Source organism: Cyprinodon variegatus, unplaced genomic scaffold (assembly GCF_000732505.1).
Source record: "Cyprinodon variegatus isolate N-32 unplaced genomic scaffold, C_variegatus-1.0 Scaffold1476, whole genome shotgun sequence".
NCBI lineage: Eukaryota > Metazoa > Chordata > Actinopteri > Cyprinodontiformes > Cyprinodontidae > Cyprinodon > Cyprinodon variegatus.
Genome location: NW_015151929.1, coordinates 124,460 through 147,558, shown reverse-complemented (window position 1 = coordinate 147,558; position 23,099 = coordinate 124,460). Strand labels below are relative to the sequence as shown.

The 23,099-nt window shown below is 41.1% G+C and overlaps 3 protein-coding genes across 3 annotated transcripts; all 3 read right to left on the bottom strand.

Annotated features, from left to right (window-relative positions):
* Window positions 1-2,010: 2,010 nt before the first annotated feature.
* Window positions 2,011-7,938, bottom strand: LOC107103545 (ral GTPase-activating protein subunit beta-like; the record flags this gene model as incomplete). The annotated part of the gene is made up of 7 exons (XM_015403279.1): window positions 7,339-7,938; window positions 3,480-3,658; window positions 3,099-3,301; window positions 2,749-2,915; window positions 2,492-2,666; window positions 2,248-2,379; window positions 2,011-2,156 (listed from the first exon to the last, which is right to left on the bottom strand). Coding segments are annotated over exons 2-7 (970 nt in total), but the record flags the coding sequence as incomplete, so codon positions are not given.
* Window positions 7,939-8,095: 157 nt separating this feature from the next.
* Window positions 8,096-12,583, bottom strand: ctsa (cathepsin A). The gene is made up of 13 exons (XM_015403282.1): window positions 12,399-12,583; window positions 12,214-12,325; window positions 12,083-12,133; window positions 11,916-12,002; window positions 11,692-11,847; window positions 11,433-11,609; window positions 10,767-10,858; window positions 10,612-10,690; window positions 10,388-10,536; window positions 10,238-10,313; window positions 9,953-10,042; window positions 8,492-8,593; window positions 8,096-8,413 (listed from the first exon to the last, which is right to left on the bottom strand). The coding sequence occupies exons 1-13, from the start codon at window positions 12,557-12,559 to the stop codon at window positions 8,330-8,332; spliced, it is 1,416 nt and encodes a 471-aa protein (XP_015258768.1). The 5' UTR covers window positions 12,560-12,583; the 3' UTR covers window positions 8,096-8,329.
* Window positions 12,584-17,289: 4,706 nt separating this feature from the next.
* On the bottom strand, window positions 17,290-22,677 carry LOC107103549 (small nuclear ribonucleoprotein-associated protein B'). The gene is made up of 7 exons (XM_015403284.1): window positions 22,542-22,677; window positions 20,977-21,128; window positions 18,132-18,243; window positions 17,906-18,058; window positions 17,700-17,832; window positions 17,482-17,613; window positions 17,290-17,396 (listed from the first exon to the last, which is right to left on the bottom strand). Exons 1-7 carry the CDS (start codon window positions 22,542-22,544, stop codon window positions 17,356-17,358), a joined length of 726 nt encoding a protein of 241 aa, XP_015258770.1. The 5' UTR covers window positions 22,545-22,677; the 3' UTR covers window positions 17,290-17,355.
* Between the last annotated feature and the right edge of the window lie 422 nt (window positions 22,678-23,099).

The following is a 23,099-nucleotide window of genomic DNA, read 5'->3' as shown; positions in this document are numbered from 1 at the left end:
GTTGCTCTTTAAGATAAATATTTTTATCATACTGAAGACCAACAGAATCATATTCTCTCTACATTGCCCCAGACTTTTCTTAAAAATGTAAAAAACCTGAGATCATCTTCCCTAGTCATGCCCCTCATGCTCCAGGATTAAAGAACTACCACAATTTTCTACCATTAACTCCGATCTGGCCGCAGACTGCTGTGCTCTGTGAGGACAGACACAGATGTTCTCTTGCAGCAGCAATGAGCCTCTGGCCCTTCACTCCCTTTTAGCTACTTGAGAAAAAAGTACTGATACTCATAGTCTAATCCTAACTACAAGAAAAGGTTACTCGGTCAAACATCTACTCAAGTTAAAGTTTTGAAGCACTCACTTTTGATAATACTTAACCCTCTATGGCATGTTGTTGCTTGCAAAGAACATGCATTGAAAAGTACCGAAATTTTCAGAAAAATACAAAATAAATGGTCTAATATCAGTATATTTCAGACCACAAGAAATTGTGGAGAACTTGTGAAGAACTTCAGTAGAACTTGAAATGACTATTACCTGGATAACTGAGAATCTTCACAGCAACTTCAGCATAGACATTATTTCTTATTTAAAAATAAACCAAAAAGAAAACAGGAGTGTCTTGATTCTACTCACACTATCACTATGGAATAGAGGTTTATGGTTGAATCTATTACCACAAAGAAACTGTAACTGCTTTGGGAATTCATCCTACTGAACAACTTGGCCACATGGGAACAACTAACGCCTTAAAAAATGTATAAATTACAAATAATACCTGCTCTGAGTTTCTCACATTCGTGGAATGTCATGCAAATCTTTAAACAATGATGTCAACATTCAGTCCTAAGGGCTGCTATCTGCCATGTTGAATTGCATTTCAAAAAGAAAAACAGCAGCAGAGGATTACAAAGATAAACTGAGCTAAAAGGAACAAATAACCAGCAACTTCCTAGAAATTTAGTGGCGTGCAAAGTACAATATCAAGTAATCAAGTAAATGTACTAAGTTATGTTCCATCTTAAAGACAACTATTGCTTTCAGCAAAAACTATGGATCAGCACCATTATGCAGATTCAGATTTGGATCACTAATCAAGTTCTGATGAGAGATCAGCTTGTCAGCATGGTTTTAGACAGTGGTGGGTGTATTGCATCTATTTGCAGAGATATTGAGAGAAATGAGAAACCATGCAACATAATCCCTCACAGAAATACTTAGTGGCCTCCTAAGTGCATCCCTGTTTTTTCCAAAAACCTTTCCTGAGTATAAAATGATTATTTATAATTTTACTTGCATAGTTTTATTATTAAATCAAAAATAGTATATGAGGAAATAAAATATTATCTGAACACATGCCAGTGATTACAGTTTTACAACTGGAGTTCATTTAACAATCAATAAAAAACAAAAAAGGGTATGTGCTTTATTTTTACAGCTTCACAACTCTGTCCATGTTGTCACTGCTGTTAGGCAGCCGCCTTTATGCTGAGGTAAGTGCAGAAACAGTTTATAAAGGCAAGACAGTCCAATCATTCATGGTTCTGAAAGACCAGGCATACGCAGTCCTGTTTATTCGAAGGATGCAGCTCTTGAATTTGTACGCTTTTATTTCTACAGAATCGTTAAGTTAATATGAGTCTACCTCTGTTTGACAGCAGATGATCCGCTTCCTCTGAGCTCCTAATAGTCACACCTGCAGAAACAAGTGAAAATCATTCCCAGATCACCCTACCTCCAACTCTTAGATCATCCTCTTCATCTTGGAGGATGGGTCTATGTGAATCTGCTCTTTAGAACAATGTAAGATGTGGTTTGAAAATCATCTAAGGCAATAAAAATCTTACACTGATGTGTGTACAGAATAAGAACAAACAGACTAGACCCGTGAAGATGTTTGGCATTAAAGTTCGTAAATGAAGTCAAATTCCTCAAAGGAATAACTGAACATCTGCCTCTCTTGTTTGAAGGAGAAAGAAGGCACTTCAACCTTTGGTGGTAGCTTACCAAGGAAGGCATTGACTAGTTCAGCGACTAGTCTCATGGCTCTAAAGAAGATTCCTGGTAGTTGATGGTCTCCCTTCTCAGACGCCTCATCCTGGGAGGAGGACGTAGAGGAAGTGGCTGAAGGGGAAATGAGGTCCACAGGATTACTGCAAGAAACATGAGATTTATCAGTGTTACAGAAGGAGTTAGAAACATGAAACTGTTACCAGATTATGTGCAAGAACTGGAACCAGTTACCTGAACATGTGCAGGAACTGAAACCAGGTATGAGAGAGATGCTTATCCTCCATGTCTGTAGGAACCAGAGCTGCATCTTCCTCTGGAACATGGAAGAGAGGAAAGGAGGGTCCATATATCTGAGGAAGGAGCCTGAGGACAGAATGGTACAGAACCAGTTAATGATTCAGATACAGAACCAACAATAAACCAGCAACGTCTCCTTAATAACATAACCAGTTAGACCCTGAGGATGGAAATGAACCTGGAGGTCAGAGCTGCAACAGCTCTACTCCACTGCTCCACCACTGCAGGCTGGTGTCTGCAGCTGCTAACCATCTGTCTGCATGCTGTCCACAAAGAGCGGGATGGGAAACACCGAGAACATGCCAGCAGCCACACCTCCAGGAGAACCGCCATGGACTGATCCGACACGCTTCCTGTACGCAGGAGAGACGGACAGCATGACGGACAGACGTAATAACCAACAATCTGATACAGCTAGCTGGTACTTCGTCTCACCTGCAGAAGTAGGCGGAGCCAGCATGGCGTGGTTGATGCGCAGCAGAAAGTGTAAAAGAGTCTCCCAGGTCTCTTTGCTCATCAGTGAACTCACTCTAGCCAGAGACTGAACAGAACAAAGCACCTGCTTACACAACGACAGGTAGACCGGACCAACCTGGTCTGACCTAAGACAAGAAAAAAAGGGGTTTTGTTTGGATTTAGGTCTTAGCCTTCAGGTCTGGATTCAGGATGACCTTCAGGACACAGAACTGGAACAAAGGACTGAGCTCATGAATTAATTCTGGATTTGGCTTTGGGTCTACAGTGCAGTCTAGATTCAGGTCTGGTTTAAGATGGGATGTGGGTACCTGGGCAGGAAGAGCACATGGAGATGTCGAAGGATCTTCTGGACGTACAGGTTGGGGTCTCTGCTAATCGGTGGAGGGGTGGAGCTTCGCTGGGATACTAGCGCCATCATCCAATCAGTGTAAACATCAACACAGAGTCTGACAATGTCTCTGTCCAGTGGCAGAGTGAGACCATAACACAGGACCTCCATGGTCCATTTCACCTGAAGATAAACAAGAAGAGACATCTCCAAACCACCTGACAGATAAAGATCAGTCCTGATTGATCACCGACCAGCGATAGTCTGATGATTCGGGTTCTCAGGTGAGACCAGCCAGGTTTGAGCTCAGATGCAGACCCGCTAAGCCCCTCCCACCGTTCAGGTACACATAAGAGTTTACCTGTCGGTCAGTACGCAGAAGGCTGCGGGTGCCGGGGTTTCCAAGGCCTGCAGCCAGGGGCTTCACCACAGCAACAGCAACATCTCTGCCCACAGAAGACGGGAAGCAGGTGAGCACGCTCACATGACCCTTCAGAGATTTGTCCATTGCCAGCCAATCACAGCTCACCTGGAACAGACCTGTGAATAAGAGGAAGGTCAGATCATTAAATTAAATTTACTTGACTCCTAATGCATTCTCAGAGACAATACAATCAAATCATCCACACAGATTTATGCCGATTGAATTTAGTCTTTGACTTAGCAAGACTCGCTCTTCCTCGATAAACATGACAGTAAACATTTGCTTGCATTTTGTCGTTGACTCTACAATAATCTCTCCCAATGAGAACACAAACAGTCACAGTTTAGAGAGAAAAACATTCTTTTAACAGGAAGAAACCCTTCAGCAGAGCCAGGCAGTGAGCACAGTAAAAGCTGATCCAGTAGCTATATCTAAGATAGAAACAGGACTAAACACTAAAAATAAAAAAGTTCCCACTCTAAGTTTATCTGTTGACAGCAGCAGCCCAGCTAACCCTCCAGGATTCTGTCACAATGAAAGATTTACTGAGAGACACAATGAATCCTTTACTAAGAGTAAATGAATGATTTTAAGTCAAACATCACATCCTGTGACTTTTGTGTGAAACTGAAGACATATTTCCAAGGCCACGCAAACTTATTTGCATAAAACACTGTAGTAACAATACAAATCAAAGAAAAAGCAGTGGAAAATCCAGCGCAGTGGAACAGTCACACAGGAGAAAGCTCGGCTACAAACATAAACTTAAGATGTTTGAGTTTGAGTCGATTAGTCGAAGGCCACTCTGAACAAAACAGACTTTCTACCTTGATTTGACCAAATAAAGTCTAAAGTTTCAGCACTTTTAGTCCTTTAGAAGTTTGTTCAACATTAGTGGAGCAGAAGAAACAATGTGGACCTGAAGTTTCTGAGCTTTTTGTACTTTGTGGGTGGGGGTTCTGTAGGCAGTATATTTGGTTGGTTCCTATTCTGGTCAAAGTTCTTGCTTCCTGGATTAACAGAGTCTAACAAGAGAATCCATCAGTCTGTGAGGCATCAAAAAGCCTCATAGTTCTGTATTAATAACACCTGAAACAGGTGAACTCACCACTGCAACCCACAGACTTGCTTGATAGGGGAAAACTGCAGGTGAGCCGTGTCTGCACCATGGATGACAGATGATTATGCAGACTGCACATCCTCATTAACCCCTCAGTTACTGAGAGATGCCAACAAACTGTATTAACTGTGGTATTCAGAGTACTGAAGAACCCAGATCTGGCCCTAGCTATTTCTGCGCCCTACGTAAAATTATGGAGTGGCAAAATTCCCCAAACCCCCAACTAAGTATTATATGTAAACCTCAGCATATAATTCAACATGCAGCATTGTTGTACAACACATGGGAAAATACAGATCCATGGAAGATGCAGTAAAATATAAAAAAATAAAATAAAAGGCAAATATGAGTCTAACTTCTCTTTATTAAGTCCTGGTTGTTAAAGTGCCACTAGGCAGCTGAGGTAGAGGGTATAGGATTGACTGACAGAACATCACTGGAGTGACCCGGGTTTTGAAGATGAGATCTTGAATATTTAAAAAGCATGTCTGAGAGAGATGATAAATATAAGCATTAGTAGTAGTAGTAGTAGTAGTAGTATTATACAGAGGATCAAGGATATGGAACAGTCTTCCCACATCACTGACAGATCTTGCTAAAGAACAATTTAAACGGAGAGTAAAATTGCTGCTACTAAGTTGTCTGAACTTTCCATATGGATTTGTGGTCTAAATGATATTTTAAATTGTTTTATACAAAGAAATGCTGTTGTTTTTTTGTTTTTGTTTGTTTGTTGTTGTTTTTTTACACATTATCATATCATAGATGTCTGAAATGGTGAAATATTTTTGTTTTTATGGAGACTGCCACTCATTAAGCCCCTTGAGGGTTTTTCGGCAGTTGTCCATCACATTTTCTTTTTTAGTAAAATATTACTCTGTTTTTATGTTTTTTTGTGGAAAAAAAAAAAAAAATAAATAAATGAAAATAAAGAATAAGTATTACTAATAATAAGCCATGCCGGGCCAATACAGGGCAGACTGTAACCCAAAAAGCAGGAGCAAACTGAGGTAAACTAACTTAATATACATATCAATACTACAATGTAAGCATTTCAATTGACAATTTCAATATTAGATTGATGCCTTATTTTAATACTAGATGTAGATTTAGATGTTTAATATGATAATGCTCTGATATAGCATAGGCTGAAGCGTCTTTTTGGGGTTTAAAAGCTCAGAAGGATGTGAAGTGCTGATATTTTGCAGACATTTCAAGTTTGAGCTGTTTTATGTTTTATTTTTTAACCTCATCCAATATTATACTCATATTACTAATTATCAAAGAACTCATTATGCAAATTTAACTGGCCTGGAAAGGAAATTCAAACTCCCCAAGGTTGTAGTCAGTGATGATAAATATTGCTGAGATTTATATAATTAGAGATGTTTTCTCTGATATCCTCCAAAGTTAACTAGATGTAGCAAATAATCAGCTCGCTGTATGTAGTATTATCGTCTCTTCACTTTCTACTCCAGTTTATTGAACTAGAGACAAAATATGTATTTACTTTCACACATCTAATTATGTTTTTTTCATTCAGTATGGAGAGAAATTTGTTCCAATATTATAAAAAAAAATTATACAAATACAGAAATTTTGATAAAATGCAGTTCAAAATTTCAATCAATATTTTTAGTTTGCTATATTTTCCGATTTTATATAATTTAATTAAATTTAATTATTTTCAATCATTTTTACAGATTTCCCCCCTCTGAACTTCTGTTTTTTGTTTGTAAACCAATAACCAAATCTGCTGTGTAGACATTAGCAACAGGATTGTTTATGCCCCCCCACTCTCTCTCTCTCTCTCTCTCTCTCTCTCTCTCTCTCACACACACTCAGCCCAGAAGGGTAGAGGGTTAAATTTGAGTAATAGGATTCGAAAAGGACGCAATTCGTAAAACTCAGTCTCCCCTCCAAAAAATAAATAATTGGAAAAAAATTCAGTTTTGAAAAAATTACATTTGTAAAACTAAATTAGAAAAAAAAAAAAATAGCAAACTCTAAAAGTATATTTTAAAAATTTTTATGAAAAAGTATAAATTACCCTCAAAACCTAGTTTTGATTGATATGTTTTAAAAATCTGTTGTAAGAAAGATGTTCTTTGCATTCAATATAACTGGGGCAAATTTTCCCCCTTTTCTTTTCTAAGCAGCAGCGTTTCTAACATGTCAATTCAACTTTTCTCACTGTAAAAACACATTCTAGTACCAACAGGGCAGTAGGTGTCTGGTAAACCGAGCAAGCTGGGCAGACAAAGAGAAAGAGTGCGACTTAAAATGATACCTTTATGACTAAATGCTTCATATGTGCTGTAATGATGTTTGATAATATCATGAAATAATAGCATATTTACTGGCATACGTTGAAGGCAGGTGGGACTATAAAAAAAAAGACCTAAACATCTCAGTGTGCCTGCATGGACCCACTTCACACCTTTGCTTATCCTGCCTCTAGCCAGAGATCCCAATACTATGGTAGCATTCAGAGTATTGTAGATGCAGGAAGTCAGCTCTAAACAGACCCATCTGCATGAGGTGGAACCAAAAGAACCTTATGTATATTTCTCTGGTTCAAGATCAGCGCTTTAGACCCAATACTGCATCCCAAACAAGAACATTGATCTAAAGGTGATCTGAAGGAAGTTTAAGAGGCTGCAGAACAAATCTTACCTGCACAGGTGAGTCGCTGTGCTGTCCTTAAAAATCAGACTGGGTCAGTCTGTAGAATCTACCTGTGAAGGTTAAAGCTCCTTCCTGTGTACTGTGTTGTTCCCTAAGCACTGACTGACAGGCTGCAGGTGAACAGCAACATGTTTACAGTCAACAAAGGTCTTTATCTGCTGGTTGGTCCCTCTGAACAGATACCCCCGGCTGAGAGAAACAGACCCCCATACACCTGCAGTTTGCAATTACTGCAAACCTTCCTGTTTATCCAGGTCAGATCCTGGCAGCAGGTTGTTCCAACTAGCTGCTCCGCCTTCTCCTGAGGTAGAACCCAAACTTCAGTACCAGTTCGGAAAAGCAGCAGGTGTTTGCAGGCAAATTTAACCCAGGCTCACAGACAGCTGTTCAGGTGAATGAGAGGGATGCTTCAGACAGAAGCGCCTGAACCATCTGCTGTAATGTTTGGTAGCTAGAAGGAGGTTAACCACCAGCTGCTGTTTATTAAGTTTCCAGCAGGAAAAATCCTGGATTCAGGGTAATTTAACCACATCTCCAGTGGTATAACCCAGCAGTCTGCCTTCTCTGGGTTTATGAATAACCCTGTAAGCTGTGGGGAAAGGTACTGAGATTTCCTGTGGTTCTAACAGCAGAACAACAGGAGTGTCAGCACACTGACAGATGACTTGGCCTCTGCAGCCTGCTGTATGGAAATAAAAACACAACCAAGGTTCTAGATAAAAAAAAACAAAAAGGTTTATTTAGTTTTCTTTTGAACCTGCATTCAACACTCATTAAATCAACAGGCAGTGCTCGTTTCCATGGTGATATGGGTGGAGCTAACACAGGAGCTGCTTGATTAGTTAATTTTCTATAGACACTTTACAGAGAGCCATTCTGATTGGCTGGCAGTCATGTAAAAAGAAAAAACATTTAAAAAAAAAAACAAAGACAACATCCTGAGAGTTTGTCAGCTGAGAAAGTGCAAACGGTGCTCCGGTCAGTACGGCTGCTTCTTGATGAACCTCGTGAACATGGCGAAGGCAGCAACAGGTTTATCCGATGGAACCATGTGACCAGAACCCTGCAGAACCAAACAAACCAATCACTAATGCAAAAAAAGTTAAAAAGAAATATCTCAGCATCCACGATGATGATTTACCTTTACAGTGAGGAAGGCCAGGTTGCTAAATTCTTTGACGAAGCCTCCAATCTGACGACCATCTTGACCTTCATAGATCCATGGACGCCTCTGGACCTCCACCTGAAACACACAGGGTAACCAACCTTAAAGACTAATCTACTATAAACACCCAGAGGTTTCACACCAGGTTATCAAATAACCATGACAACGGCGCCATCAGGCACTAAAGAAAGACATAGAATCTTTAAAACAATTCAGAAAAAAATCCATTTATCACGCAGAGCCTGCTAAAAATCTGCTCCTAACAAACGAGTTTGACCAACCAACATACCTCTATATTTTAGTGAGATATGTTATATATTTAAAGTGAAAAAGGTTTTCTACTCTCCAAACCAAGTTCTTTCACATGTGGGCCCCAATAGCAGCAAGAATGCACACTTATTACACTTGGAGACAAGGGATTGTCCACAGCTGAGGGATCTATATAGCCGACTAGTGAGGAACTAAACTGCTGATCTTAAAGATAATTATTATTATTACCTGTGAGAAGTAAAGAGTCTCTTAGATAAGAAATATGCATCTTGTTGTACATTTTTTGTTTCTATCATGTCAATAGGTGTTACGTTATGAGGCCAGATGTGTTTTATCTTCACTGTACAGATTCAAATAAAAGTGGTTTCAAAGTTACATATAACTGTTATTTGACTAAATGTATTCACCTGTAACTCAGGCTTGTTACATATTTTTACTGAAGAATTACAGCCTGCTGCTGGCGTAGTTTTTTTGTCTTTTAAGCTTTTTTTTGGCTCAATTTGTTAGTCAATAGCCTCTCTGTGGATATTTACAAAAAAAACATCATGTGACCAGGATTAGGTTACCGCACATGCAAAGAACTGGTCAACAAGCCAAAGCAATGAGTGTAAAAAAACGGCTTTCATAAAAAAAAAAAAAAAAAAAAAAAAAAAAAAAAAAAAGACCAGCCTTTGAGCTACTGGAGAACGCTTAAGCTCAGGAAGCATTCTGATGTCGCAGCGAAGTTGATAGACACACAAATTCACATCCTTGCTAGCTGTGCTACAGGTATTAGCAGCACATTTAAGCCCCGTCCTTCAAGCTGTCGGCATTGGTACAGTCGTTATTTATTTAGCAGCTGCACTAATGGCCACCACCTGCCTTCTGGTAGTTCAGCAGCACTGCCAGTAGATGGCGCCATGTCTGGTTAATTCAACTCATCACACCCAGTGCTGAGGTTTTATTTAGGCTCAAAAAGGATCATCAAAACACCATCAGAACAGACGGCTGTAGTATATAGCCTTATTTCATCATAATAAATTAGAATTAGGTTATTTTGGTATAGGCATATCATTTTAGTATATAAAAAAATAAAGGTGGATTAGTGCAAGCTGATCTGTCAAGATTTGCTTCTCAGCTTTTTTTTGATTTATACTTCCAGTCCCAGAGTTAAATGATGACCGTTACCTGCTGCTGCAGAGACTCCACAAACCACTCATCACCCATGAAGTTACAGGCCATGTCCACATCTCCGTTGTATACCAGGATCCGGTACTTCTGCAAGAAGCACAACACATATCGGACATGACAACTGAGCACATTGCAGACAAAACTTCCTACAGAAATTTGACTTCCTGTTAACACAGGAGGTTCGAGGTGATCCAGTGGGTAGAAACTGCAACAGCTAAATGATTCTCAATAATGTTTTGATAAAAAACAGGAAGTTACAGGTGCTGCGGTGCGTTCACTGACCAGAGCTGAAAGAAGTTTCAGGTACTGCTTCTTAACATCCATGTAGAGCCGCCCATAATTCAAGTTTACTTCGGAACTGCAACACCAGACAAAACGGGTCAGAAAAATGACGGGGGGGACATGTCCCTAAGAGACAGGCGAGATCATTACCTGCAGACAGCCCAATCCAGTGCATCTGGGCTGATGTGCAGAGCTTTCCGCACATATTGGTTGTTCAGGTAGAGGCTGGAAGGGGTGGAGTTGGTGCATGGTGGGTCCAGACGGACGGAGAGGTGCAGAGATGCCAGACCAAGTAACTTCTGCAATCAGAGAGGAAGAGGAGCAGTGAGCAGGTGAGTTGGCCTCCAACAGAGAGCAGGTGAGTTTATGCAAACCTGGTTCCATTGCCGAGTCCACTGATGGTTGATGAAGTTGTTCCCCAGATCTCGGATCACCAGCTGTCCGCTTTCCACACTGAAAACCCAGAAGCCATCTAAGGTTCACCGGGCTGAACATCCAGAATACACCTGGGTGAATTAAACCAGCTCACCTGAGTCTATGAGGGACTCCACCAGCACAGGGAGCGTACAGGTTGTAAATGTTGAGTCCTGAACTGTAGACGATTTCTGTGACGTCTGCCAGCTAAGAGACAGAGAGATGACACCTTTGTCAAACATCTGGGTCAGCTTGGTTTAATTCACTTTATCTATATAGCGGCAATTCACAACACATATCATCTCAAGGCACCTCACAGTTCACCAGGTCATACAGTCAAATTGATTCAAAGTTCTAAGGAAAAACCAGTTGATTGCATCGACACAAAGGCAATCCCTCACACCAAGCTTGCTTGTAGCGACAGTGGAGAGGAAAAACTCCCTTTAAGCAGGAAGAAACCTCCAGCAGAACCAGGCTCAGTGTGAGCGGCCATCTGCTGAGGCCGACTGGGGTTCAAGGAGAAAGAAGGCAGCCCCTTCCAGGAAACACACAGCCAGACAGACGAGCTCTGAGCCAGCTCCCATGTCAGAGGATGAAGAGAGCACATCCAGCCACAGTCAGAAACAGGACTACACTGAAAAACAGGCCAAGCTCCAATATCTATAAACAAAAGTGTTGATGGCAGCAGCACAGCTGATATTTCTCTCCAGGGTGGTGTCACAGCCAAACAGGAACAGATGAGGCAAAGCTACTCTGAGAAAAAGCAGAAGTTCAGACTCACGCTTTCGGTGCAGTTGGGGTTCTTGCTGTTATAGAAGTCACATTTCCCGCTGCTGCAGCAGAACATCTGAAGGTCCGCCCACAGCTTGCTGCCCAGCAGGCCGTGATAGTAGGCAAAGTACACCAGGGAGTTATCGTTAAGTTCGTAGCTTGCCAACCCGTTTCCAACGGCAATACCCTGCAGCACAAGAGCACAATGCATCACACACAGGTGGGGGTGATTTCAACAGCAGCAGAACTGGTCAGGAGGTGAGGAGAACCTGCAGGTTCAGGCTGGAGTCCTCCATCACCCTCTCAGCGAGCGTGGGGATGTAGATCCCTCCGTAACTTTCTCCAGTCAGGAAGAGTTCCCTGTTGTTGAACTCTGGAAACAGCCGGAAGAACTCCTTCAGAGCCAGGTAGTTGTTCATGGACACCTGCAGACGCAGAACATCTGACACACCTGACAACCAACCACAACCAGCCTTGGAGATGAGTCACTGACCTCACTGTCGTTGGTTGCGTATTTCTTATCGTCAGAATACGAGAAACCGACACCAACTGGAGACTCCAGGTACAACATGTTGGCAATCTGCAGGTGAGCAATGAAAAAAAAAAATCAGTTTTCAGGACTCTGTTAAAATAACTACATCCCACAGTCACATGACCTACCTTATTCCAAGAGTAGGGGTTGTACTGCAGCGTCACTCCGTCATCCTGGATCTGAAGAGGAGGGCGGATGTCAGACAGTGCACACCGAATGAGTTCTACAGGTGAGACAGTCGGGATCTGGCGTTACCTACCAGGAACGGTCCATGTTCAGTGAGCAGTCCATCCAAGGAGCTACAGCCAGGACCGCCGTTCAGCCACAGGACCACTGGGTCGGACGATGGTTTGTTCTGGGACTCCACAAACCTGAGAGTCAGAGCAGGTTTAGGTAAGGCAGCATCAGCCAGGTGAGGTGCGGGAGCTGAGCATCAGCACTGACCAATAGTGAAGGTGTTTCCCATCAGGCAGGTTCAGATAGCCAGAATACTGCTTGAAGCTCGGCTGCTTCTGGAGACCAGGAAGGAAGGTAATTTCATCTTCAGCCGGAGCAGCACCAGCTCCAAGCAGGAAGGTCAGGAAGAACCACAGGAACGCCGGCATCTGCAGGAGAAACAAGCCAGAAATGACGACTAAAGCTGAACTTGCTTCTATCAAAGATCTTTACAAGATATCTTTTAGAGCTGGTCATGTGATCCCTAACTAAACAGTGCTGGAAACAGCAGCACGCCTCTCCACCACATCCTTTCCTTTTACTTTGACAATCGGGAGTACCGTTTCCATTCTCATGTAAACTCATATCCAGTTAGACTTGCCCAGGTGAGCCAGAACATCGGCCAGATGAGAGGCCGATAAAAGGAACGAGGAAGAGCAGCTGAGAGGATGATGAGGTTCTAGCAGACACATTTAAAAAACTAGAGAATATATGCCGCCCCCTGTTGGCGCTATTGAATCACTCCAAAAACTTTTCTCAGGCATCAGACTGTGGGAAGCCATTAAAAATGACGCTTTTTATGTTCTGATGTCTGAAACCCTAGTTGGAGATTTGGTTCTGGTTCTAAAAGTTGATGGTGGTTCTGAGTTTATTCATGAGGAAGCCACCTGTCAGCGAGATGCTCCTTCGATTGGTTGAGCAGACAACTTCTCTGCGAAAAAGCGTTTCTCTTAAACCAATCAGAGGCTGAACGTGGCAACATGTGATCAATAGTTAGACTTTAACAGGGTAGGACGTCCTCCTTGGCAAAGGTTTGAATATTTCTAGATAAAAGTTTTGTAATGGTAAACAGACCAGTGCCACAGGCTTTAATGAGGCGTTAAGTTAAGGGAAATTGCCCTTGTTGCTCTGGAGTCCTAAAATTGCTCCTTGCCTTCACAGCATTGTTTTATTACAGCTTTATTGCTGACAAGACGGAACAGAGTTCATCTCCAGCAGTTTCCTTCAGAACCAGAGGGCTTTGCCCCCACAGCTGAATCAGGGGCTGAGTTGCCTTTACCACCTTGGGGAAATGGTTGCCTAGCAGTTAGAGCATTGAGCTTAGGTACTGGAGGTTCTGAGTTAAATCCCACTCACTCCCACCTCTCTGGGTTCCTGAGCAAGATGCTTAACTCCAGACTGCTCTCTGGGTGCCACACAATGGCAGCCCACTACTTCCCAAGGGGATGGTTTAAATGCAGAGGGTGAATTTCCCCATTGTGGGACAATAAAATTCACATTAACATGAATTCAACACACTGAAGTAAACAGATTAATGGGGGCAGAAGGTGTCTTTCAGTCATCAATGCACACATTCAGCGACACATAGGAGCTCTATCAGGCTGGGCACCGTTTCATTCACAACACCTGTCCTATCAATGAGGAACCAGAATCAGAAATACTTTAATAATCCCAGGGAGAAATTACTTTTGTTACATTACTCCATATTTAATAGAGTGACTATAGGACTAGTTTGATATAACACAATTTCATGCAATATATATCATTAGGGGGTCATCGGTTTGGGGGTCCTTGGCCTGGAAAACGTTGAAGGCCCCTGCAATAAAGACCTCCAGCTGGTTCTCTGCTGATCCCAAACGGACCGCTAGGGGGCGGTGCCAACACGGCTTTCCTTCAGGGGGAAATTACCGTAGACTATTTGGTCACGTGATATGTTCGCTTCAGAATAACTAGATGTTTTTTTGGTTTTTTTTTAAGAGGGAAACTTTAGCTTTAACTTTAACTCTGTGACAAATAAACAGATATTTGGTCAGAAGTGGAACCGGCAATAAACCCTTCAGTTTAGGATTGTCAGAACATTGATAGAACCGGTCTGACTGAACTGAAGGCGTCCTGATAGAGAACAGAAAGAAACACGAGTTACCCGGAAACACCCTGAGAGCCTCAGAACCAGGCCAGGAGCGGCTGAGACTCTGCGATAAGGTCCAGGATTAGTTAACAACAGCTAAACATACCGGAACACAGCTGGGAACAGAACCCTGACCCAGTAAAGACTTACCTTTCAGAGCCCACCTGTCCGCGCGCAGCAGTGCCTCTGATCACTGCAGGTCATGTGACTGCAGCAGGTCACGTGACTCTGTTTTTCAAGCCAAAATCACGTGTTCATTAAGACTTTATGGGTCCAGAACAGGATCAGCTGATTTATACCACATTAGTAGGAACTGGTGAGGTGTGGGTCAGAAACAGACAAAGAAATAAGGAAAATATATTCAAAGTGCCAAGTTTTCCTAAAGCAAAAGAAATATAATTTAAAATCCTTTATATCTTATCAAATAACTTTACACGGAAAATTAAACCAGAAGAATAGCTTGTGTTGATTATGTGAAAAAGGGAATCGAAACAACAGAAATTTTTGTTTTTAATTATTTATGTTTCATCTAAGTTTTGGACTTTATTTTCTCCCTTTTACTCTTTCATTAAAGTTGGGTTATTTCTGAAAGATAAAAACATGGAATTTCTTTTATACAACTTGATTCTGTGGGCTAAGATCTTTATTCATTAGTGTAAATATATAGAAGGACTAAAGCCCACATTGCTGGATGGACAAATTAATTCAGAGCATTCACGATTTCCTTTCAAATTAAACAAAGTTACAAATGCGCTAAAACTGGTCTATTCCTTGATTGATTTATCCATGTTACTCAATTAAGCTATTTTCTTCTCAGTTTACTTTTAATTTGATATCAATGTTTATTATGATGTGCTTTAAGCAACCTCAACACTTATTAGTATAAGATATAGGTTTAGGTTACACATCTGAGTCAGGTCAGACTGATATCAGCAGGAATCTCGCGAGAGTTGAACTTCATGCCTTCAGAAATAATTGGGATTAAAGTCAGAATTCTGACTTTTTTCTTATATTATATAAGTAATAAAATGTAAAAATCTGTTAACTTCTCAATTTTGTATAGGCTTGTTTTGAATTGATAAGCAAATGACAAACTAGTTATCAAACAATCTGGAACCAATATGAGAGAAAAATGCACATCTTACATTTAATTAACACCTTTCAAAGCCAAACTTAAACCATAACTAAAGTAAACAAAAGCATAATAAAAAACAGCTATTTTATTAGATTAATAACTGGAAATCTTTATAAAGTACAATTTCCTTGTAATGTTATTTCGGGTTTTTTGAGGTATTGAGTTTGAGGTATTGACTGGAAATATATTCTTTAAGGAACTGAATATTTTGAATTAAAGAAAAAAAACTGCACATAATGGCATAGAGAACAAAAGGTTATGAGTTACCTACAGGAATTGTGAACTTTTACAGTTATTAAACAGGTGATTTTTGTTTCACAGAATTTCACTAAATTTATACATTTCCCTCAAGAACTCATTTGAGGAAATCACTTTATAATGTGGTTCTTTAGAGGGAACTGTTGGGGGGCCAAATTTAAGATTTTTTTTTTCTTTCTATAGGTACAGATCTATTAAATACTATAATATGTGCTAACTTGGTGCTGTGATGTTAGGAAAAGTTTTTAACTGACTGAATGAGGATGTTACGGATGCCTACTTCTACTTTCTTGTAATTTGCATTGGAACAACCAATTCCATACTTTTCAAATTCCTCCAAATTAAGAATGGTGCAATATTTTGTCCAATAAGCACATATTTAACCAGATTATAGATCTTCTATCAACTTAATATAATTTATATTCAATACTGGGAAGTTCTAGTTTTGTTTAGACAAGATTTTCCACTGACCGCAACAAACCCTGCTGATGAAAGGAGAGTAGTTAAAACAGTGGATACTTTACAAATCACATTTCAGTAACTCAATACCTTCCATGGTTGTGAAATACAATTGTCTGCATAAGAAACTAAATCGGGCACCTTTCAAACAAAAGCAGTAAATTATATTATAGCACTGTCAACAGTAAGTCAGGAAAGTAAAAATATTTTTATATACACAACTAAATATATTATACATATATTTGCATTTGAACTATGTATTTTTTATTTTTTAAGAACTTTGATAGGGACTAGAGACATCTAGTTTTCACTGTTCTATAATTTCTCCAAATAAAGTAAAACAAAAATATTTATCACATTTACAAATCAGGACATGTCTGGATAAAGTAGCTCAACCCCAGACCCAAGGCCTGGGAAAATTTCTGAATTACCTTTAAATCCACTATTTTCCTGACAAAGACGTGTTTTATTGTCTTCATATTGATTCGTTTACTTTCTGGTTATTCATTTCCTACCCTTTAATGGCCGAGATTTAAATAGCAATGGCCAGTAGCTCTGTTAAGGTAAAAATTTTAACATGTAGAGGAAAAAGGCAGTTTAATATTACTATACACCAATGAATAAATGTTCAAATTCCACATTTCTAACATGGGGACATGAATATGTGTTCCACAGAATCAATTGCTTAAAATAAAAACTTGACAATTTTATAATTACCAGCATGGTTTAGGATTTTGGAACTGCTTGCACAAGTGTAATAGATTAAAATGCTTCAGTTTTTCCTTATCCTTTCCAGGTATTGTTCTTAGATCAATTCACAGAGAATCCAAGCATGCACTGTCTGCTTAAGTATGAATCATTATGAAAGAACGTTAAGTCTCAAATTAAGTCTGTCATGGAACCTGAGCCATTTGGATGCAAACATAATGAAGCCCTGAATTAGAAACTTAATCTGTGGTTTGTGGAGGTCATCACTGGACAAGAGCAGCTGGAGGAACCACAGACAGAATGGTTCTGGTTCAGCAGATCCAGATCTCTAGTCTGAACAGAAGCAAAGACGGCACTCCCCGTCAAACTCGACCGAATCTATAACTAATTTGTTACCAAGGAGACTCTAGCAAACAGTCTGGACAAATTTAAACAGAGAACACTTTATTAAAAAGTAAAAAAAAGAACATCTATACAACAGGTGAACGTCAGCTTCTTCAGGGCCTGGGGGGAGGTCTCATTCCCGGAGGAGGGGGTCCTAGAAAACCAGAAGAGGTCACATGACCAGATTATAGTAGGTAATTGGTATGAGCAAGTGTGATCTGTTTGGCTGCTCAGCTTACCTCTCATTCCAGGGGGCGGCGGCCTCATGCCTGGAGGGGGCATTCCCATCGGAGCACCACGACCCGGACCAGGAGGCATTCCCATTGGAGGACCCATCGGGGGCCGCATGCCAGGAGGCGGACCCATCATCCCTACAGGGGACCAGAGGACCGTTTAACAGCCTGCTCTACAGACCCATCAAACACTAGATGTACCAGTAATGAATGAGGAGTCTTACCTGGAGGAGGCGCGGCCCGGGCCATTGGGGGTGGGGCCCCTCGCCCAGGTGGGTACTGTGTGGGTGCCCCTGCAATGCTGGCTCCTGCTGCCGCCACGGCGACAGTCCCTCCTCTGCCCTGCGGGGTCATCACCTGAAACACACAGAAACGATCAGAACTCCAACACCCACCGCTGGACTCTCTCCAGCTGCATCACCAAGGTTACCTGCTGTGACGGCCCGCCCACTCCTCTGACCGGCCCTGCCAGACCGGCAGGAGCCTGAGGCATCGGAGCTCCTGCAGGAACCCCACGACCCGCCGCCCGTCCCACACCAGGACCTCCAGCCACACCTGCCAGGGGGACCCGGGCGATCCCGGTCTGAGGGAAAACACACAGGTTAGCACAAAGGAAGCTAATGAAAGGGTTCTGACTGTCGACAGGAAACACTCACGTCTTTGGGGGGCGGGCCTTCTACCGTCATGGAGACCAGGTTCTCGCCCCTCAGCAGAACCAAACCTAGAACTCTCTTCTCCTCACGCTCTGGTTGTTTTGAGTTCTTCGGCCTGAGGGAGAGAATCTGTCAGTACCCAGCATGCATCAGGGCAATGGGAACATAGCCTTCCATTAGCCTGAAGCTTTTGCCATAGCCAACAGCCTGGAGGCTTTTAGGCAACAACATTAGAAGTACCAGTATCCATCTTTACTTTGTAAAATAACACACCACCGTTGGACCAATCAGAGCTCAAAGAAACAGGATGATGAAACGTGAACCCAAAAAAGCCAAGCTTACTTCACCAGAAAAGCTTAGATTTGGTTTCTTTCATTTTTCTTCACACTAATATCGGACCTCACTGAGCGGTTCCTGACTATAGAGGGACCCGTATGAGCAGACTGAGAAGGCAGACATTAAAGAGCCAGAACCAGGGTCAGAGTTTATTCATCAACAGAGCATCAGAAGAGAGGAGAGGAAAAAAAAAGACAATGGGCCAACTATCAGGGAACAGGGAGATGATGTAAAGCTAATTGGATGGTTCAGACTGATGACTAGATATCTAGATGGCGATGTTTAATAAGTTGAGTTGGGAAAATTTTGATTTGTTCTGGAGGTAAAATGATCAGAACAGGACGGTTCAAACACCAGAATATTCTGATCTGTGTGTTTCCATGATACATTTTTAGCCATTTTATTTCATTTAATGACATCCATAAAAACAGTATAATCCTATTTTAAATTAATTTCAATCCGATTGAGAAAATGTGTGCATGTAAACAGAGCTAATGTCCTGTATTGAACACTATCAGAAATCATCAATATGTGCTTTTTTTTTAATAAAAACATAAAAAAGCAGAGCAGCAGCACAGAGCTGCATCAGCTGTCACAATTAGAAACCGACATTTGTTTGCTGGCTGATATTTAAGGCCAATATTAGCATTTTGTTTCACTACCAGTAGATGCGTGCATCAAACTCGTGTCCAAATTTTTACAGCAGTAGAACCGATTTAGAACCTTGCAAAGTCCTTTGTTTTTCCTCTTCATATTTACTTTGTTTTGGTTTGGTTTCACCATGAGGTTTTTAACAATTGAAAGCATGAGTCCTTTAAGGACTTTGATCTGACCGGCTCTGGCTTTAAAATACAGGTTCTGGATGAATCCTTCATTCGTGCTCACATGTTCTCACTGCTCAGTTTCTAAAAGCGCGTTACCAGCAGATAGGAGGATTAAGTCACTTTTCCACTAAAATTAGCAGGTTAATCCGGGTTTTTCAAACGTGGCTCAAGATTTTGGCTCCCTTCCCAATGGCCAGAAAAGAAGTTTGACGCCCTGCTGGCAAGCTTTATGGCCTCTGTCTCCCACCACTGCATGTCTGGTGACACCATGCTGGGTTAGCACAAAACAAGGGAGAGCAACATGGAAAGGAGCCAGGGTGTAGCAATTTTGATTTCTTGTTTCGCTCTTTCGTCCCTCTGAATCTTTCCCTGGAACAGCGCCATATTAATCAAATATAAACAGAGTTATTTTGGCACGTTTGATCACTGGCAACTGACAGTCGTGCATTGACATCTGTACATTGCGCTTAATGGAGTCAAGTAAATTAGCGGTTCAGCCCGACTCTGATGTTCCCACAGCATCCTGATCAGAGCACAGCTATTTGAAGTCGATTTTAACCCGGGTCACTTGTCGAGTAATTTGACACAGGTCAGAGAGCTGTTCCAACTGCCACCAAAAGCCAATTCTTTTTTGTGTTTTTTGTTTTTAGCCAAATGGGCACTGGAAATGGGCATTATATTCCCAGAGATGCTGGAATGTTAAAAGCTAAAGTTCTGCTATCAATGACAGACCTCATGAAAAATCAATTGGTACCAATTAGACTTTAGTTTAAAAATCATCATTATAAATGATGCCAACACTGACGGAACCAGCAGCTCAAGCTGGGATCCTAAGCTTGTTCCCAAGTTCTACAGAGTGATGCTCATGACCCGGTCAGTAGAACTCAGCAATGTGGCCATAAAATCTTAATCTAATATAATTAAAATTAATAAAAAACACTTCATTGTTCTTTATAGGATATAAACCACATTCTTCAAATTTGTAAACAGGAAAACATTAAAGAAAATAGTTTGGATGATCAAACCCAACTTGTTATGACTAGAAATTTATCACAATAAACGATCCACCATTAATGTTGACGATACTGTCATGTAGTAGCAGACCCATAAATATGCAGTTGGACCTTCAGGGATGCCGATCAACATTAGAGAAAATATATGAAGGGACGGTCCAACCAGAACGTTTCCAACAAGACAAGAGCGTCAGGCTGACCCAATACAAGAAAGGGTTCAGTACATCAATGCAAACTCTAGAGTCTAGAGATACTTTGGAGCCTCAAGAATCTTCTGAGCTTTAGCTTTTTAGCCAGTTTATTCATCAGTTGGTCTAGCAGTGAAGTAAATAAACATAATTATATAAAGTTTTAAAGAGTATTTTAGGAGGTTTAGACATTTGCTCCTCCTTTTAATTGTGATTAAAACAGAACTTTTACTGGAGGAGTTCCAGTCTGAGCAGTTTTCCCAAACTTTATGAATCTTCTTAGAGTCCATAATTTAATGCTCAGCTTTAGAATCTATTACCACAATGATTCACATGATCATAGCTTCACAAGTTCTGGTTTATTTGATGTTCGGTTTAATCAACCCGTTTCTTTTTTTGGCAGTTCTTTAGTGCATCAGGAATTAAACTTTGTGGGCTCTGATTATCAAGTGGACAGACACCCAAGAGGAGCAGAACTTGGACCTACTTGATCTTGCGGAACTCGTCGCAGTCACACAGGATCAGGTTCATGTGTTTGTCGAAGGCCTTGAAGGTTCCAATGAAGATCCGACCATCCTGCAGGATGCACCTCATCCTGAAGTCTATGTGCTGCAGCATCTTGCTGCTCTTTCCCACCGTCTGAGAAACAATCAGAGATGGTGTGACATTATTATTACATCAAAGCATTTGGAGGTAATCTGTAAAGGTGATGTTACGATGCCGTTCCAAGGCCTTATAGGAGCGGACCTTCAGTTTCTTCCTATTCCCACCCTTATGGATCAGAACCTTCACCAAACTCACCTGAAACCCTGACCCAGAAAAGCAAGTTCAGATATCCAAGTGATTTGGAACCAGCAGTTCCCTGCTGAGGTTTAATGAGGTCCTAAACTTTGTTCTCATCAAACTGATCCATGATGTCTTATTTGTGTAAAGAATTTTTTTTCTTTTACTGGACCTGAACAGAGCCAGCAGAACTCAGAACCACGGCCTGTTTCAAGTGACACAACTACAATATACTCCTAAAATTAAGGAACTATTGTTACAAATCCTCATGGATTTCCTACAGCTTCCTCACTCAGACGAGTAATGCAGCAGAACTTCTTTAGAACCTCACAGTGTCTTTTGTTTTTGGATTTATATTTTATTTCTGCTTTCACCCATAAAGTGTTGAATCGGCTGCAAACATGGATGCGATGCGGACTCTTGACCAGAGGTTCTAGATCAGTGGTGGGCAACCCTTGAGGGCTGGTTTCCTGCAACATGATTCATCTTTGATCCGACACACCTGAATCAAATGGTTGAATTGCCTCCCTAGTATGCAATCAATTGATTCAGGTGTGTTAAGTCAAGGACATCTCCAAAAGTTGCAGGATACAGGCCTTCTGGGACTGGAGTTGTCTTCCCCTGTTCTAGATAAACCCTTTCCTCGTGTGCTCTGATCCAGAACCCCCGTAAGAATCATGCAATGTAGGATCAGTTCAGGATCATTCACGCAATAAAGAACTGGAGCATCTGTAACAAAGCTGGACAGGACCAGAACAATTCTCTACTGGTTCAGCGTAAGAAACCCAACAGATCCAGTTATCTCAGAACCCTATGTGTTCCATTGTTTCACTTTCAGAGCCTGGTACCAGAGATTAAAATGCATGTCTTACACGAACCCGTCCCCGTCTGTTTTATATCATTTATTACCGGTAAATATAATTTCGGACCCAACTGAATCTTCCGACCCCGAAACGCCAGCAGCAGCCTGAGCTAACCTACTACTGGAACCAATACAGGCCCCACTACAAAGAACCACGGGTAACTACAGAAGGCAAAATGTGTACATGGGTTTATGAATCAAAACAGGTCTAATTAGTTGAGCCATTTATATTTTAGGTCAAATTTCCAGGTAAATAGTTCAGTTTTGATTCATTCGGAGCTCTCCTGCAACGTCCCGCCAACGTCTCTCCAAACAGCCGCCATCTTTGCAGCAAAGTGTTAAAAAGTAAAAATTCTGATCAATCTGAGAAGAATTGACTCATAGGAACAAGGTCCAGAAAAACTCACCATGTCTGCGGTTCTGATGGGTCCGATTCACAGCGGATTCACCAAACCAAATTCCAAAAAATGGACCCGCGGATTCGCCGGGCCTTTATTGTAAAGAACAGGAAGTAACGTAACAAGCAAGAGCTTCCGACTGGAAACGGTGACAGTTAAAAAGTTCCTACATGATCAGAGCGTTTAAAACGAAAACATTTCAGACCCAAATACGGTCCCCCTGGGGTCAAAATTAAACAGCAACATACGTTTTTAATAAAGTTAACTGTTTCATACGGACATATATGCAATATATTAATTATTTCCTAAATTAGAATCTAATAGAACCAAACTGACTTTGGAGTAATGATACCTGTTATATTTTTAGTCAAACATTAATATCGCACCCATGTCCATCACATTACCTACAAAAACTGTCAATTTAAACCCTTTTGAAGGATTAAATCAACGTTACGTTAAGATTTATTTATGTAGTATTAATACAATTTCAGAATCAGAATAAACTTTAATGGAAAAGTTTGAGTGAAGAAACAAGGAAATAGACTCCAACCATAATCAACTGTACAA